Below are 16730 nucleotides of genomic sequence, written 5' to 3'. Positions count from 1 at the left end.
GGCAAACGTGAAAATGTCCAAAAAGTCTCCTCCCAGGGAAAGAGTGAAGGCCACGCAGGGGACGTTCAGGAAACACTTTATTCAATAACAAACGGCATGATGCATTTCGGCCGACACTGGCCTTCTTCTGATGCCTTCATGTTCAGGCGGCTTTAGAAACACCGAAATATACAGGTCCTGCCACTTCCCCATTGGTGGGGATACGCTCCGCCCCCTTTCCTTATCTTTGCTCACCAGACCGCAATTTGTAGAAACTGCAGGTCCCAGGATGCACCAATAGTCCAGGTAGGTGCTGCACGGGGGAATTCTGTCCAAAGTGGAATGGCGTGTGCAGGACAGCAACCGGTGTTTGAAAACGCCTATATCCTGTGGGTAATGATATCGCCATGTCTCCTTACGTCCCCTGACTCCGCTGCCGCCCCATGCTCCAGGTCAAAGTACCGGCAGAGGCAGGAGTGTAAAGTACATCCCGTCCTACGTTTCGCTGCCTCCCAATGCTCCTGGATGTAGAGGCTGGCCACGGACTTCCCGATACCTCGGACACAACAAAGAACCTGCCGAAGCAGCTGCCAGTAATGTCCGCGGCCACTTGCGCAGCGGGAGCCTCCAAGTCACGTTGCTGGCAAACGTGAAAATGTCCAAAAAGTCTCCTCCCAGGGAAAGAGTGAAGGCCACGCAGGGGACGTTCAGGAAACACTTTATTCAATAACAAACGGCATGATCACTTCCCACTAAAGGGAAAAGAATAAGCTGAAAATTACAAAAATTGAAGCAGAACAAAAAATAAAGGAAATTGAGACTTGTTGGACAATGAGAAATGCAGATACTATATGTATATAAAAAATACAGTGCAAATTAACTGAAAAGTAATAAGGTACAATGTTGAAAGTCAAAGAACCACACTTGTTTTTAATTAAAACTACAACCTCCAGAATGCCTAGAGACAATATGCACACTAAGCGGGAAATGTTACACTGTAACTTTAAAATGACTGGCTTCCTGTGATCAGGTGATCGTGAGCAAGGGAGAAGTGCTCCCGAAACACTTGGATCAGTGTTTGTCTTTTGCTGCATTAACACTATCTGAAGGCTAAAAATTGAATAAAAAAAGAGTAAAACTTCTTAAATACGAGAGTTCGTCCCGTTAATCCTTCTGCCAAGAAGGTTTGTGTGTTATATATATATATATATATATATATATATATATATATATATATATATATATATATATATATATATATATATATTCACTGAAAAAAGCAAAGGTTAAAGGAACGTTGTAGTGAGGTGAATTAGTCAGTGACAACATTAATGTTTGAATTAAAAAAAACACCTCAGAAATTCAGTATATCTTGAGCCGCCGCCTTGCACTGCTTATGACAACACATATTACAGCCCTCATGACATGTTCTACGACATCACTGATGACATCTCAAATGGCATTATTAATGACATCACTGATTACATCATCCAATGAGTGTGCTAGTTTCTTGTATAGTTTAGATGGTGGCGGATAAGTACCATATTACTTGTCTACCAAATTGTGTGCAGCCTGGGTCCAGCTAAGGATTTTAACAGCCTTATTCAGAGTTTGGTGGTCTTTGACTGGCACCACCTCGGTCCCACGAAGAGCACCACATTTTTGGTGCACCCGCCCGCTGGATTATAATCCAGGGCGGGCGGTGTCACAGGACGGGTATGTTAGGCTCATAGGAGAGCCTAGAGAGCAAACCGCTGCTGTGACAGTGCAGAATGCTTGTCCGCGCACGATGTGGCATGCACAATGTCATGCAAGCCATGCCGTGCACGCATAACCATGCACTTGTGGGGTGGCACATCATGTGCCCCATGCATGTGCAGATTTGCCTGAGGGCCCTGTTGGGGGTCTCCTCCTTGTCTCCTCCTTGCCCATCTGCAAGCTTTTTCATGGCGGGAGCACCGCCATGAAAAGGCTTGCAGAAGGGCAAGTCATAAAATGGACAACAGTGCCAGGATCGGCACCACCTCCATTCCTCCTCATTCATCACATCGCAGGCACCATGGGATCCATGATCGTGGCGGTGCCACCGGTGTTGTAGTGGGCTGCTGGTGGTTCTACCACTCCACACAAAATACGGCAGGTGGACCACGGTGGGAAGACCGCCACTCCAAGTACAGCAGTGCCAGGACTCCGGTACTCGTAATAAGGCCCTAAGTGTTTACAAAACGCATCTGCCCCTAATGCACGATTGTGTATAGAGGTATTGAACACATTACAAATGCTTGCATAGAAGAGTAACCCTGTGTGCAGGTGACAGTTGACAACTTGTGTCCATTATGTTCCACACAAATATTTACCAACTGCAGAAAAAGTTTGCAACAGGACAAAGATTCTACATGCAACATACTAAGTATTGTAAGCGGCCATGAGTTATTAGACAGAACAGTGTCAGCATGATCATTTCTACCTAAGATAGAAGTCCTTGTGCACCAGGTACTGACACATGTACGTGTGCTTGTTTTGCTTCAAAGATGGGTTATCTGTAAAGTTTTCGACCTCAGTATGAAGGCAACAGGTATCTTTAGCACCTTCAGACATTGCTTATTTTTAGCGAATAGTGTCTTTGTTGCATAGAGTGTACACTATTCTTAGTAGATACTTTTGAATACTCTGTAGTTTATTTTTCATGAGAGTTTCACTGTCTCCAACCTGTGAGGTACAGAGTACACTCTCTCCATAGAGTGAATACTGTTTACAGTACCCACTTCTCTACTCATATCAACTTAATTTCTCAATCTAGTTTCAGTGACTGTCAGGGGCTTGATACTGATAAAATCTGCCTTTAATGGGCCATTCATTTTGGAACAGACGTTCAGTATTTTTATGAACTTGGCTTATTCTTAACATTTGTATACAGATTGAACACTGTATGCAATGAGGGTTTCTCATAGATCTGTGGTTGATAGTTAATGTGAACTATGCTAACCGTGAAGTGTATGGTATATGGTTAATGTGGCACATAACCCATGCTTTCTACACCTAATGGAGTTGTTTCTGTGATGGCTTTGATCATACCTCATAGTCTTCTGAGCTATTTTGTACTCACTTTCAGAGCTCTAATGCTATACCCTTTTTATAGAGCAATATGAACAAAAGAAGCTTGAATGATGTCATCAGTAATGTCATCAGTGATGTCATCAGTAATGTCATTTGAGATGTCATCAGTGATGTCATAAATTATGTCATCGAACATGTCATGAGTGATGTAATATACGAAATCATAAGCAGTGATTGACAGGGTGCAAGTTATAGTTAGCTCTGCTAACTATGACTGGTGAATTTCTGTGTTTTTTTAGTTCAAAATGTTAATGCTGTCACTGACAAATTCACCTACCTATAACGTTACTTTAGCCTTTGTTTTTTTCAGTGAATTTCTAATGTTTTTTTTTTTAAAACAGATGTTTTTTTATCACACCTAACTATAATGTTACGGTAACCTTTATTTTTTTCAGTGATTTTTTTTGATTTTTTAAAAGTAAAGTAATATTTTGTACATACATAAAGCCAATACCCCGGGGCTCATATGTTTTTGAAAGGGTAGAGGGGGCATATGGCCCCCCTGAGCCTAATTAAGCCCATTGGACCCTGGGGACCCAAGGACCGTATGATTTAAAGTGAAGGGAGGCCAAGGAGCTCCCTTCTCTGAACCTAATTAAGCCCATTAGGCCCTGGGGACCCCAGCTTTATAAGGCCATGGGGAGTGGAACCCTATCCCCAAGGGCTTTTTCTTTTTTAAAGGGAAGGGCTTCATGTCCCCCCTCCCTAACCTTATTAGGCCCTGGGGACCCCTTCCCCCATATTTACTTGTATTAGTTTATTGAATATTCTAAGTCTCTCACCCCATACCACTCCCTGAGTGCTTAACTTTGCTATGCTGAGGATCAAGTGGGAAAGGGGTGTGCCTGGTGCTCAGTTTTGGGTCAATAGTAATTTTAATAATCAGGACATCAGAAGTAAAAGGTCCTGATTTACCAGTCTGAGGCCCTCGTGTATGAATATATTGTGCTGTTGGTGAGGCTCCTATTTGTAAAATAAGAGCCTTTCCGACTGCTAAAATGTTTTTTTTTTAATCTATCAAACCCAGTTTGCGATTCGGTTAGATTTTACTGAATCTTACGGAATCTCTAATTGGTTTTGGGAGTATATTTTCTTGGCATCTACGGAACTTCTGAGCTCCTACAGGCCTCGAGTGGTCTCTGCCAGGTGGTCTCCTAATTCAGAGACCAGTCCTGTAACTCACCTCACCCAGATGAAGTGGTCCTTCGAGGGGCTTTACCTACGTCTGCCTGTGCAGGGCTGAGATTGGCCCACACGATCTCTAGCCGTCAGGGGGCTTCATCTCTGGAACTGTCATCTGCCACAAACTCAGAAGTTCACATAAAGTTAGAAGTAGGAGTCTCCTTTACATTTTTGGTTTAGTATTTCCCTGTAAGGTTTGTGTGGGCATGGCAAGCTTTGCCTCAGATGCATCTAGAGAATGTTTCGGGCAAAGATGTCTAGTGTTCAAGGGAAGGACACTCCATGGATGCTTTCGAAATACCTGCAAGTGCTCTTCTTTTCTTTCCTCATTCCTACCTGTACAAATGTCCTTTCCTTCTTTTTTGTTTTTTCTTTGAATCACACTTTCCTTCCTTTTCTGACAGGACCTCTGACCCCCACTACTTGACTTCTTACTCTCGGCCTGGGCCTCTGAGCCCTTCTCCTTGACTTTCTCCCCTCTGCCAGCATCCCTGAGCCCATCTCCTTGACTTTTTACCCTCTGCCAGGACCTCAGACCCTACTCCTTGACTACTTACTCTCTGCCAGGACCAATGAGCGCCCTCCTTGACTTCCTACGCTCTGTTAGTACAGTTGAACCATTTCCCTTAACATCTTCCCCTCTGCAAAGACCTTGGAACCCTTTTCGTTGACTTCTTATCCTCTGCCAGGACCTTGGAACCCTTTTCCTTGACTCCTTCCTCTCTGCCAGGACCTTGGAACCCTTTTCCTTGACTCCTTCCTCTCTGCCAGGACCTTGGAACCCTTTTCCTTGACTCATACCTGTCTGTCAGGACCTTTGAACCCTTTTCCTTGACTCCTTCCTCTCTGAAGACCTTTGAGCCCTTTTCCTTGACTCCTTCCTCTCTGCCAGGACCTTTGAACCCTTTTCTTTGACTCCTTCCTCTCTGTCAGCACCTGGAACCCTTTTCCTTGACTCCTTCCTCTCTGCCAGGACCTTTGAACCCTTTTCCTTGACCCCTACCTCTCTGTCAGGACCTTGGAACCCTTTTCCTTGACTCCTTCCTCTCTGCCAGGACCTTTGAACCCTTTTCCTTGACTCCTTCCTCTCTGTCAGCACCTGGAACCCTTTTCCTTGACTCCTTCCTCTCTGCCAGGACCTTTGAACCCTTTTCCTTGACCCCTACCTCTCTGTCAGGACCTTGGAACCCTTTTCCTTGACTCCTTCCTCTCTGCCAGGACCTTTGAACCCTTTTCCTTGACTCCTTCCTCTCTGCCAGGACCTTGGAACCCTTTTCCTTGACTCCTTCCTCTCTGCCAGGACCTTGGAACCCTTTTCCTTGACTCATACCTGTCTGTCAGGACCTTTGAACCCTTTTCCTTGACTCCTTCCTCTCTGAAGACCTTTGAGCCCTTTTCCTTGACTCCTTCCTCTCTGCCAGGACCTTTGAACCCTTTTCCTTGACTCCTTCCTCTCTGTCAGCACCTGGAACCCTTTTCCTTGACTCCTTCCTCTCTGCCAGGACCTTTGAACCCTTTTCCTTGACCCCTACCTCTCTGTCAGGACCTTGGAACCCTTTTCCTTGACTCCTTCCTCTCTGCCAGGACCTTTGAACCCTTTTCCTTGACTCCTTCATCTCTGCCAGGACCTTTGAACCCTTTTCCTTGACTCCTTCCTCTCTTCCAGGAGCTTGGAACCCTTTTCCTTGACCCCTTCCTCTCTGCCAGGACCTTTGAACCATTTTCCTTGACTCCTTCCTCTCTGCCAGGACCTTTGAACCCTTTTCCTTGACTCCTTCCTCTGCCTGGACCTTTGAACCCTTTTCCTGACTCCTTTCTCTCTGCCAGGACCTTGGATCCCTTTTCCTTGACTCCTTCCTCTCTGCCAGGACCTTTGAACTATTTTCCTTGACTCCTTCCTCTCTGCCAGGACCTTTGAACCCTTTGCCTTGACTCCTTCCTCTCTGCCAGGACCTTTGAACCCTTTCCTGACTCCTTTCTCTCTGCCAGGACCTTGGATCCCTTTTCCTTGACTCCTTCCTCTCTGCCAGGACCTTTGAACCCTTTTCCTTGACTCCTTCCTCTCTGCTAGGACCTTTGAACCCTTTTCCTTGACTCCTTCCTCTCTGCCAGGACCTTGGAACCCTTTTCCTTGACTCCTTCCTCTCTGCCAGGACCTTTGAACCCTTTTCCTTGACTCCTTCCTCTCTGCCAGGACCTTGGAACGCTTTTCCTTGACTCTTTTTCCCTCTGCCAGGACCTTGGAACCCTTTTCCTTGACTCCTTCCTCTCTGCCAGGACCTTTCGAACCCTTTTCCTTGACTCCTTCCTCTCTGCCAGGACCTTTGAACCCTTTTCCTTGACTCCTTCCTCTGCCAGGACCTTGGAACCCGTTTCCTTGACTCCTTCCTCTCTGTCAGGACCTTTGAACCCTTTTTCTTGACTCCTTCCTCTCTGCCAGGACTTTGGAACCCTTTTCCTTGACTCCTTCCTCTCTGCCGTGACCTTTGAACCTTTTTCCTTGACTCCTTCCTCTCTGCCTGGACCTTTGAACCCTTTTCCTTGACTCCTTCCTCTCTGTCAGGACCTGGAACCCTTTTCCTTGACTCCTTCCTCTCTGCCAGGACCTTTGAACCCTTTTCCTTGACTCCTTCCTCTCTGTCAGGACCTTGGAACCCTTTTCCTTGACTCCTTCCTCTCTGCCAGGACCTTTGAACCCTTTTCCTTGACTCCTTCCTCTTTGCCAGGACCTTGGAACCCTTTTCCTTGACTCCTTCCTCTCTGCCAGGACCTTTGAACCCTTTTCCTTGACTCCTTCCTCTCTGCCAGGACATTTGAACCCTTTTCCTTGACTCCTTACTCTCTGCCAGGACCTTGGAACGCTTTTCCTTGACTCTTTTCCCCTTTGCCAGGACCTTGGATCCCTTTTCCTTGACTCCTTCCTCTCTGCCAGGACCTTTAAACCCTTTTCCTTGACTCCTTCCTCTCTGCCAGGACCTTTGAACCCTTTTCCTTGACCCCTACCTCTCTGTCAGGACCTTGGAACCCTTTTCCTTGACTCCTTCCTCTCTGCCAGGACCTTTGAACCCTTTTCCTTGACTCCTTCCTCTCTGTCAGCACCTGGAACCCTTTTCCTTGACTCCTTCCTCTCTGCCAGGACCTTTGAACCCTTTTCCTTGACCCCTACCTCTCTGTCAGGACCTTGGAACCCTTTTCCTTGACTCCTTCCTCTCTGCCAGGACCTTTGAACCCTTTTCCTTGACTCCTTCCTCTCTGCCAGGACCTTTGAACCCTTTTCCTTGACTCCTTCATCTCTGCCAGGACCTTTGAACCCTTTTCCTTGACTCCTTCCTCTCTTCCAGGAGCTTGGAACCCTTTTCCTTGACCCCTTCCTCTCTGCCAGGACCTTTGAACCATTTTCCTTGACTCCTTCCTCTCTGCCAGGACCTTTGAACCCTTTTCCTTGACTCCTTCCTCTGCCTGGACCTTTGAACCCTTTTCCTGACTCCTTTCTCTCTGCCAGGACCTTGGATCCCTTTTCCTTGACTCCTTCCTCTCTGCCAGGACCTTTGAACTATTTTCCTTGACTCCTTCTTCTCTGCCAGGACCTTTGAACCCTTTGCCTTGACTCCTTCCTCTCTGCCAGGACCTTTGAACCCTTTCCTGACTCCTTTCTCTCTGCCAGGACCTTGGATCCCTTTTCCTTGACTCTTTTTCCCTTTGCCAGGACCTTGGATCCCTTTTCCTTGACTCCTTCCTCTCTGCCAGGACCTTTAAACCCTTTTCCTTGACTACTTCCTCTCTGCCAGAACCTTTGAACCCTTTTCCTTGACTCCTTCCTCTGCCAGGACCTTTGAACCCTTTTCCTTAACTCCTTCCTCTCTGCCTGGACCTTTGAACCCTTTTCCTTGACTCCTTCCTCTCTGCCAGGACCTTTGAACCGTTTTCTTTGACTCCTTTCCTCTCTGCCAGGACCTTGGAACCCTTTTCCTTGACTCTTTCCTCTCTGTCAGGACCTTTGAACCCTTTTCCTTGACTCCTTCCTCTCTGCCAGGACCTTGGAACCCTTTTCCTTGACTCTTTCCTCTCTGTCAGGACCTTTGAACCTTTTTCCTTGACTCCTTCCTCTCTGCCAGGACCTTGGAACCCTTTTCCTTGACTCCTTCCTCTCTGCCAGGACCTTTGAATCCTTTTCCTTGACTCCTTCCTCTCTGCCAGGACCTTGGAACCCTTTCCCTTGACTCCTTCCTCTCCGCCAGGACCTTTGAACCCTTTTCCTTGACTCCTTTTCTCTCTGCCAGGACCTTCCCTCACACTGGTCTTTATTCTTCCTCCAGATTCCTCACGTGAAGGTGGGTCCCGAGGAAACCCCCAAGCTCCAGTACCTGCGATTCGCCTCCGTCAGCCTGTACCCCAGCAACGAAGACATCAGCCTGGCGGTGTCGCGCATCCTCAAGTCCTTTAACAACCCCTCTGTCAGCCTCATCTGTGCGAAAGCTGAGTGTAAGTCAAGCCCCAGTGGGATCTTCTGCCTGGAACCTCTGCCTCCCCATGGGTAGAACGATGCTGCGCATAGAGCTGTTTATGCTGTTTAGAGCTGTAAAGAACGCGCCTTGTATATATAATCATGCATCACGTACAACTATATGTTGTAAGGAGAGTATGCCAGCTTGTTTTCAGAAGAGAGGGTTGCACTGGCTTGACTGCTGGAAGGCTGCTGTGCATTTATCACGTATACGCATCTTGTCCTGAATACCCTCCATCTGCTATGTGCAAGGTATACTGTATAGCATTGGTCTTCAAACTATTTAATGCCATGCCCTCATGTCAACAATGATGGAATCAGAGCCTCAGAATGAAAAGCACATTTTATCACACTAATTCTGTAGGAGTAGCAGCTCTAAACATATTTCTTAGGTCACACTTTGCAGTTATGCTCAGTTATCCCTTTTAAAATTGAAATCGATGATTGCCAACATCCATGAAGTGTTCCTTTATCTGAAATGGGGAGGGAAGTTGTGGGGTATTTTGACCTACTGCACTTCTGACACCTACTTTCAGCCACACTATGAGTCACACACAAATATAAAGATGGCCCATTACAGAGTGGTCTGTGCCATCTCTCAATGAAAGCACAGCATTGTTTCCAACAGGATGCTCCTCTTGACCAGTGTCTGGGCCCCCATGATCAAGTCAGCACGACACAGGGAATCCCACCCCCCAGTTTGAAGACTCTGTTGTATATGTATCTCCAGTAAGCAGTCCACATGTATGCTGTATATGCAATAAATATTCGGTATCTTTCTTATGTTAACACTGCACCTTGTGTACCATTCTGGAACGAGCAGTGCAACGATGATGGGCTATAGCCCTGTCTGCTACAACTGTAGCCTATTGGACACATGTCAGTGGCAAGCAATGTCTGATGTGGTCGCGTCTGGTCCAGACATAGTCTGCTGCTTACTGTCTGTTGCAAGCATAGTCCACTGCCTACCCACCTGGTCCAAGCATAGTCCACTGCCTACCCACCTGGTCCAAGCATAGTCCACTGCCTACCAACCTGGTCCAAGCATAGTCCACTGCTTACCCACATGGTCCAAGCATAGTCCACTGCCTACCCACCTGGTCCAAGCATAGCCCACTGCCTACCCACCTGGTCCAAGCATAGTCCACTGCCTACCCACCTGGTCCAAGCATAGTCCACTGCTTACCCACATGGTCCAAGTATAGCCCACTGCCTACCCACCTGGTCCAAGCATAGTCCATTGCCTACCCACATGGTCCAAGTATAGTCCATTGCCTACCCACCTGGTTCAAACATAGTCCATTGCCTACCCACCTGGTCCAAGCATAGTCCTTAATACCCGTCTGATCAAACCATAGTTCGCTGAATGTCCGCTTGTTGCTTGTCTGCAGCCCACCCGTCTGTTACAAACACATGCCCGATTTATATCTTGTCAGTGTAGATATTCTGTTGCAACAAAGACTGATGCTGCCCCCCAAATGTATATACTGGCGGACCTTAGGTTTAATCACGGCTGAGACTGGTGAGGGGTGGTAAACAAGCCCCTATTGGCTGGGATACTTTGGTACTGATATATGAAAGGTGGGGTTTGGTGTTCCAAATCTTCAGATGTATTACTTGGTTACACAGGCGAGCTTTGCCTTGACACTGTGCAGATATTCGGTTCCCATACTACAGGCCTGAGGCCGACTTGGTGCTCCCGGCTCCGCTTAATCCTCTGCTACCACCAGGGTTACCTCAGGACCCGCAAGACATCCAGACAGTTTCTACCACCAGCAGGGCTTGGCATAAGCTGCCGTGGGTGCCCGGTGCTCGCGTATTGTGAACCCCGCGTTGCCGCTTGCGGGTAATGGTTGGGTTCCCATACTGCAAGAGGCCCTATTGAAGCACACACTGGCCAAATTTCACCTGATCACATTTGGCGATCTGTTCCCTCAAGGGTACATTTTTTCACGTACTGAAGACCCCCGTTTTAGAACGGCTACTATGGTGGATCACTTTGTGCTTCTGAGAGTGCAGAGGGCGTTATGTGGATGCCTGGATAGCTACCTTTTGGAACCCCCTGATTTTTCAATCTCCACGATACGGGTGTATGGGCGGCGTGGGAGCGGGATTTGGATTATCCGTTGACAGATGTGCAATGGGGTCGGAGCTGTGCACAAACTCGTCGGGTGTCTCCAAATCATCGGCACAAATTGTTGCATTTCAAATTTCTGTGGAGGGCTGTTGTGTCGGGTGATCTACGCTCAAGGGACATCTACCCTGACTAGGCCTAGCACGTGGCCCTAGAATGAATTCAGCCAGACACTGGGAATAAAGTTGCTTCGTCGGTCGGCGCGTGTCTCTGAGCGCCCTCTCACGTGCCCGACCTCTTTTTATTATAGAGCGGTCACATGACCAACTTGTCCGCCCCTCCGGACCTCGGGGGCGGACCCTCGGGAACACAACATTCCTCCTAAAAACAAGAAAAACAACAAAACCAAGAACACACTGCAACACCGCAAACATGGTCTGATCAAACCCATGGTCTCACTAGCATCAGGACCGATACCTTCAGCGTCTTTCAAAATGCTAGCACCTTCAGTTCAAACATTACGGGCACATATGTAAAAGAGAACAGTCTTACGTAAAGTAGTCTCTCAGCCAGCTGGAGGGGGTGGGGTTGGCACGTAGCTGGCGTTGGGACCCTCGCTGAATCATCGGCTCTGTTCCAGCCTCCACCTCGTGGCTTGGCGCCTCGTTGTCGGCCCCCTCCGGATCTGGGGCCTCATTCAGGGCCTCCGTGTCTCCACCCACATCCTCACTAGAAACCTGCTGCTCGTCACGTGGCCTGACCTCGGGCTGAGATGTTGATTCACCAGGTGGCAACGTAGTTGCAGTTTCGGTTTCTCTGTCGCCTGGCTGGCGCCTTGGCTCGCTGCTCGACGGGTGATAGAGCTTGAAGTGAGACACGTTGCGAGTCACCTTGTCTCGTCCTCGAGTGGCTGTGATGCGGGTGCCCTTCACACCACTGACTCGCCATGGTCGTCTTTCATAACTGAGTTTAAATTTGCCACCAGTGGCCCGATTTTTTATGAGCACTAAGTCACCTCTCTTGAAATGGGGGGCCACAGCCCTACGTTTCTTGCTGATCTGGTCATAGGCAGCCCGTCTCCTCGTTTCTACTGTCTGTTCATTTATCAATTCAGGTGCCCACTGGGGGTGATGAGGGATGGAGTCCGTTATCACCCGCCCTAGGAGGAGGTGTGCAGGAGCTACCCCCGTTGTGGAGTGAGGGGTCTGGCGGTAGCTACGGAGAAAGGTGAAAATGGCCATTTCCACGGACTGTCCTTTATCATGCGCGATGCGGATCACCTTATTTAAAGTTCTCATGAACCGCTCGGCCTCTCCATTGGCCTGAGGCCACCTTGGGGTGATGCGCCTGTGACGGGTTCCTAGGGACGAGAGATAGTCTGCAAAGTCTTGACCCTGGAAGGGCGGCCCATTGTCCGTTCTGAGTTCTCTCATGGCTCCATGGGTGGCAATGATTTTCTCTATCTTGGGAATCACACAGTCGGCACTGGTACTGGTGATGATTTCGACTTCCGGGTACTTGGAGTGATCGTCGATCATCACTAGCGTGTGCCGACCATCCGGAAGGCTGCCAAAATCCATGCTGACCCTTTCCCAAGGGCCTCGGGGCCTGGGTTCCACGATGATGGGGGCTTCACGGGGGCTGTCGCCTGTAGTTTGGCAGGCCGTGCATGTGCGCACAACAGTTTCCACCATATCGTCCATGAGCGGGAACCACACCTTTGTCCGCAGCCGGGCCTTTGTCTTAACCATTCCCTGGTGCCCTACATGCGCCAGCTGAACTACTCGGCTTGTCAAAGCCGTCGGGATCACCAGACGATGCCCTCGCAGGAGGCACCCCGCCGCGTCCTCGTTCAGTTCAGCCCTCACGTGGTACAGACCGTCCATGATTTTCTGGGCCTCAGGTGTGAGTGCCTTCCAGCTCTCCCTGGCTTTCTGCCAGTTGGTCGTCCGAAGCAGATCTTTGGCCCGCTGTATGCAGGCGTCCTGAGCCGTGGCGCTCACCACCTCTTCCAGGGATATGGGGCGCGGGCATGATCTGGCCACGACCCATCGCACATAGGCCTCCGTCTCTTCAGCTTCCTCCATCTCCTCGGGGGTGGCCGCCCGGGGGTGTCGTGACAGATAATCCGCCGGATTCTTTGCCCCTGGCTGGTACTCAATGGTACAGTTGTACTCCTGTAATTGCAAAATCCACTTTTCAATTCTGGGGGGTGGTTTGGATGAGGTACCTGAGAACAGCGACAGCAGCGGCTTGTGGTCCGTTACTACTGTGAAAGGTTTGCCATATACATATAGGTGGAAGTGCCGGCATCCCCAATGAATCGCGATGGCTTCCTTTTCAATTTGGGAGTACCTTTGTTCTGTGTCCGTGAGGGACCGGCTGGCAAAGGCGACGGGGGCCCAATCTATCTCGTCTCGGGCTCTCTGCATCAGGACAGCCCCCAATCCCGCCGGTCCGGCATCTACTGCGATAAGAGTGAAGTGTCTGGGGTCAAAAAACGCCAGCGTGGTGTTGCTGGACAGCGCACTCTTGATGTTTTGGAATGCCCTCTCCTGCTCCGGTCCCCAGTTCCATGGCGTGGAGTCTTTGGTTAGATCACGTAAAGGGAGGGTCAGGTTGGCTAGGTCTCTTATGAAGCGACCACAGTAATTCACCATCCCGAGGAAGCTTCGGACTTCCGTGACAGTCGTGGGCGGAGGTGCATCTTTGATGTCCTTGACCTTGTCCGGATCAGGATTGACGCCATCGGCCGAGAACACGTAGCCGAAGAACCCCAGCTTGGTCTGAAGAAACTCGCATTTGTCTCGGTGCAGAGTGAGTCCAGCGCTGCGGAGCCTGCGGAACACCTGTGCCAAGCATTCGTTGTGCTCAGGAATTGTCCTTGCGTGCACCATGATATCGTCACTGACATTGATCACCCCCGGTATGCCAGCAATGAGCTCTTGGATGACATTCTGGAACACCTCGGCAGCACTGGATATTCCGAAGCTCAGTCTGGTGTACCTGCGCAGTCCGATGTGAGTGGAGAACGTCGTAATGTTCCGGGACTCTTTATCCAGCACGAGCTGATGGTACCCCGCCCTGAGGTCCAACTTGGAAAACCACCGGGCCCCGGCCATCTCTCCGATCAGGTCATCGATCGTGGGGGTGATGTGTCGTTCTCTTTTGATGGCCGCATTGGGGAGGCGCATGTCCACACATATCCGGACCGCTCCCGGCTGCTTGGGTTTCCGGGTGACCACGATGGGCGATACCCAGGGGGTAGGTCCGGACACCTTTTCAATGATGCCCGCGGCTTCCAGCTTCTGTAGTTCTTCCTCAACCAGTGGCCTCAAATGAAACGCGACCCGCCGGTGTCGCAGGGCCACCGGTTGGATGGTGGGGTCCACATGCAGGTGTATTTCCCGACCCTTGAAGCGGCCGATCCCTTCGAATAGGTCCGAAAAGTCTGCAATCAGTTGCTGCACTGATTCCTCGTGCACCCCAAACGCAAAAGAGACCACTCCCAGGTCTTCTGCCGTCCGGCAACTCAGGAGCATGCCTTGGCCTTCCTCCGACACGAAGATGTTGGCACGCGTGATCTTGTCTCCGTGTCGGACTGCTGCTTTGAACTTTCCTCGAATGCGGAGGGGCACGTCCTGGCCATAAGCAAAAACGGTGATCGGAGTGGAGCGGAGGCTGGGTGGAGTAGCCATGTCTCCGTAGAGGGACGCACTCATCAGATTTATTGAGGCGCCCGTGTCCACCGTTGCCATGATGTCCTGATCCGCTACTTGTATTGCACACTGTGGTAGTGTCCTTGTGTGTCGGGTGGCCGTGCCGATCATGTGCACCTTGTGTACGGACCGCTCCTCCTCGTCGTCGTCCATATCACTGTTGCTGGGTCCTCCTTCCGCGCCTTCAGGCTCCGCCACCGCGTGTACTGTCTGGCGGGGCTTGCTGAACTTTCTGGACCGACACACCTTTTCAAAATGGTTCATTTTTCCGCACCCGGAGCATATCTTGCCCCGTGCTGGACATTCTGGTGCCGGGTGTCTCGGGCCTCCACAGTACCCACATGATTGTGCCGAAGCTCCGCCCTGCGGAGTTGTTGTTCGCTTCACCCATTTGGGCTGTGGGCGGACCTGCAGTTTGTTCACTGGTTCCACTTTCATGTTGACCTGCAGAGCTGCTTCCATGTGGGCTGCCCTGGCCTTGGACAGCTCCTTCGTGCGGCCCAGCGTGAGAATGTCTGGGAGGGGTTTCCCCGACTCCTCCAGAATTCTCTCGCGCAGTTTAGCAGAAGCGCAACCCTGAATGATCTGGCCTCTGATTTCCTCCGTGACATCCTGAAATCCACACGTTAGTGCTAGTTTCTTCAACCGAGAGTGATAGGCGTCCAGCGATTCCTCTGGCAGTTGTCGCGCTTGTCTGAAGATGAACCGTTCATAGTCTTGGTTAGCCATGGGTTCAAAGTGCGCATTGAGTGCGTTTATGAGCGTGTGGTGGGTTTTGGGAGTTGCTTCCGTAAGTGTGCGGGCGATGGAGTGAATGTCCTTGCCACCAAGATGGAGGATCATGGCACGCTTCTGCTCCTTATGGACCTTGGTGGCCTCAAAGAATATGAAGAGCCTGTCCACCCATTCTTTCCACTTCGGTGCGAGAGTGGACGGCGCACCTTCCACCACAAACGGCTCAATGGGCGGAATGTTGGCCATCCCTTTGGACGCCCGGGAGGATGTCCGTGGGCAGCCGGGATATGCTCCAGCGGCAGTCGGAGCGCCGGACGCACCTCGCGCGACCAATCAGACTCCTGCGCGCTGCAGAGAGATGCAGGCCGGCGCTGCTCACCTGAAGAGAGCCAGGGATCAGAGTCTTTCCTCCAGGCAGGCAAAGCGGGTGGTGTGCGGTGGTAAGGCACGAGCACCGCGGACACGTGGTAGCGCCCGCAGCCGCCTCACCCCAACAGGGACACACACACGCACCCCGAGCGGGGAATCGATCACCACCCTCGTCGCCAATTGTTGTGTCGGGTGATCTACGCTCAAGGGACATCTACCCTGACTAGGCCTAGCACGTGGCCCTAGAATGAATTCAGCCAGACACTGGGAATAAAGTTGCTTGGTCGGTCGGCGCGTGTCTCTGAGCGCCCTCTCACGTGCCCGACCTCTTTTTATTATAGAGCGGTCACATGACCAACTTGTCCGCCCCTCCGGACCTCGGGGGCGGACCCTCGGGAACACAACAGAGGGCGTACATGACCCCCAGTAAACTGCATAGCATGGACCCCTCTCGTCCTGATGTGTGCCTGAGATGTCGCTCTCTGGATGCCGACTTTGCACACATGACGGGACTTGCACTAGAACATAGGGTTGTTGGAGATCGATATTTGGGGAAATATCTAAGATGGTGGAGGTCGAAGTCGTACCGTCGCCGATACCTGCGCTGTTGGGATATGTTCATGATCTGCCCAAATCCAAGCACCGTTTTGTCGCTATAGCACTCCTTATCGCCATGCGTGCTGTGGATCTCTAACGGGCCTGCACACAGTCCCCGACACTCAATGCGTGGCTTCATGGTATGACATATTGTAATACCACAAGCGGTACGTATCCACAACTGCAGCCGCGGGCTTCTCGGCCTGTAGATATTTGGTAACAGTTTCAAACCTACCTATTGGCCACGCAGGACAGCAATAGTGCCCCTACACGAGAGCAGTCTGCACCCACTGGATCTTCAGATAACTAAAGACATACCTGGATGAATGTATCTCTTTCTAAATGACTGTTTCAAATAACTGTTTATTCTGTTGGAATTATTAGGTACAGATATATATCTTGAGATTGCATGGGTTTAGCCATGACCACTCTTAGATGCAATATCATGTATGAA

General features: G+C 50.2%; 1 protein-coding gene across 1 annotated transcript in view; it reads left to right on the top strand.

Moving 5' to 3' along the window:
* GRIK5 (glutamate ionotropic receptor kainate type subunit 5) overlaps positions 1–16730 on the top strand; it is a 396169-nt gene that overhangs the window by 160912 nt on the left and 218527 nt on the right. The window contains exon 4 of the mRNA XM_086929097.1: positions 8595–8760. Coding sequence (XP_086785223.1) covers positions 8595–8760 — 166 coding nt within the window. The remainder of the gene's footprint in view (positions 1–8594; positions 8761–16730) is intronic.

The sequence above is a fragment of the Lissotriton vulgaris genome, chromosome 7 (assembly GCF_964263255.1).
Source record: "Lissotriton vulgaris chromosome 7, aLisVul1.2, whole genome shotgun sequence".
Taxonomy (NCBI): Eukaryota; Metazoa; Chordata; class Amphibia; order Caudata; family Salamandridae; genus Lissotriton; species Lissotriton vulgaris.
Note: the sequence above shows the minus strand (reverse complement) of the source record. Positions and strands in the feature narration are given on the sequence as shown.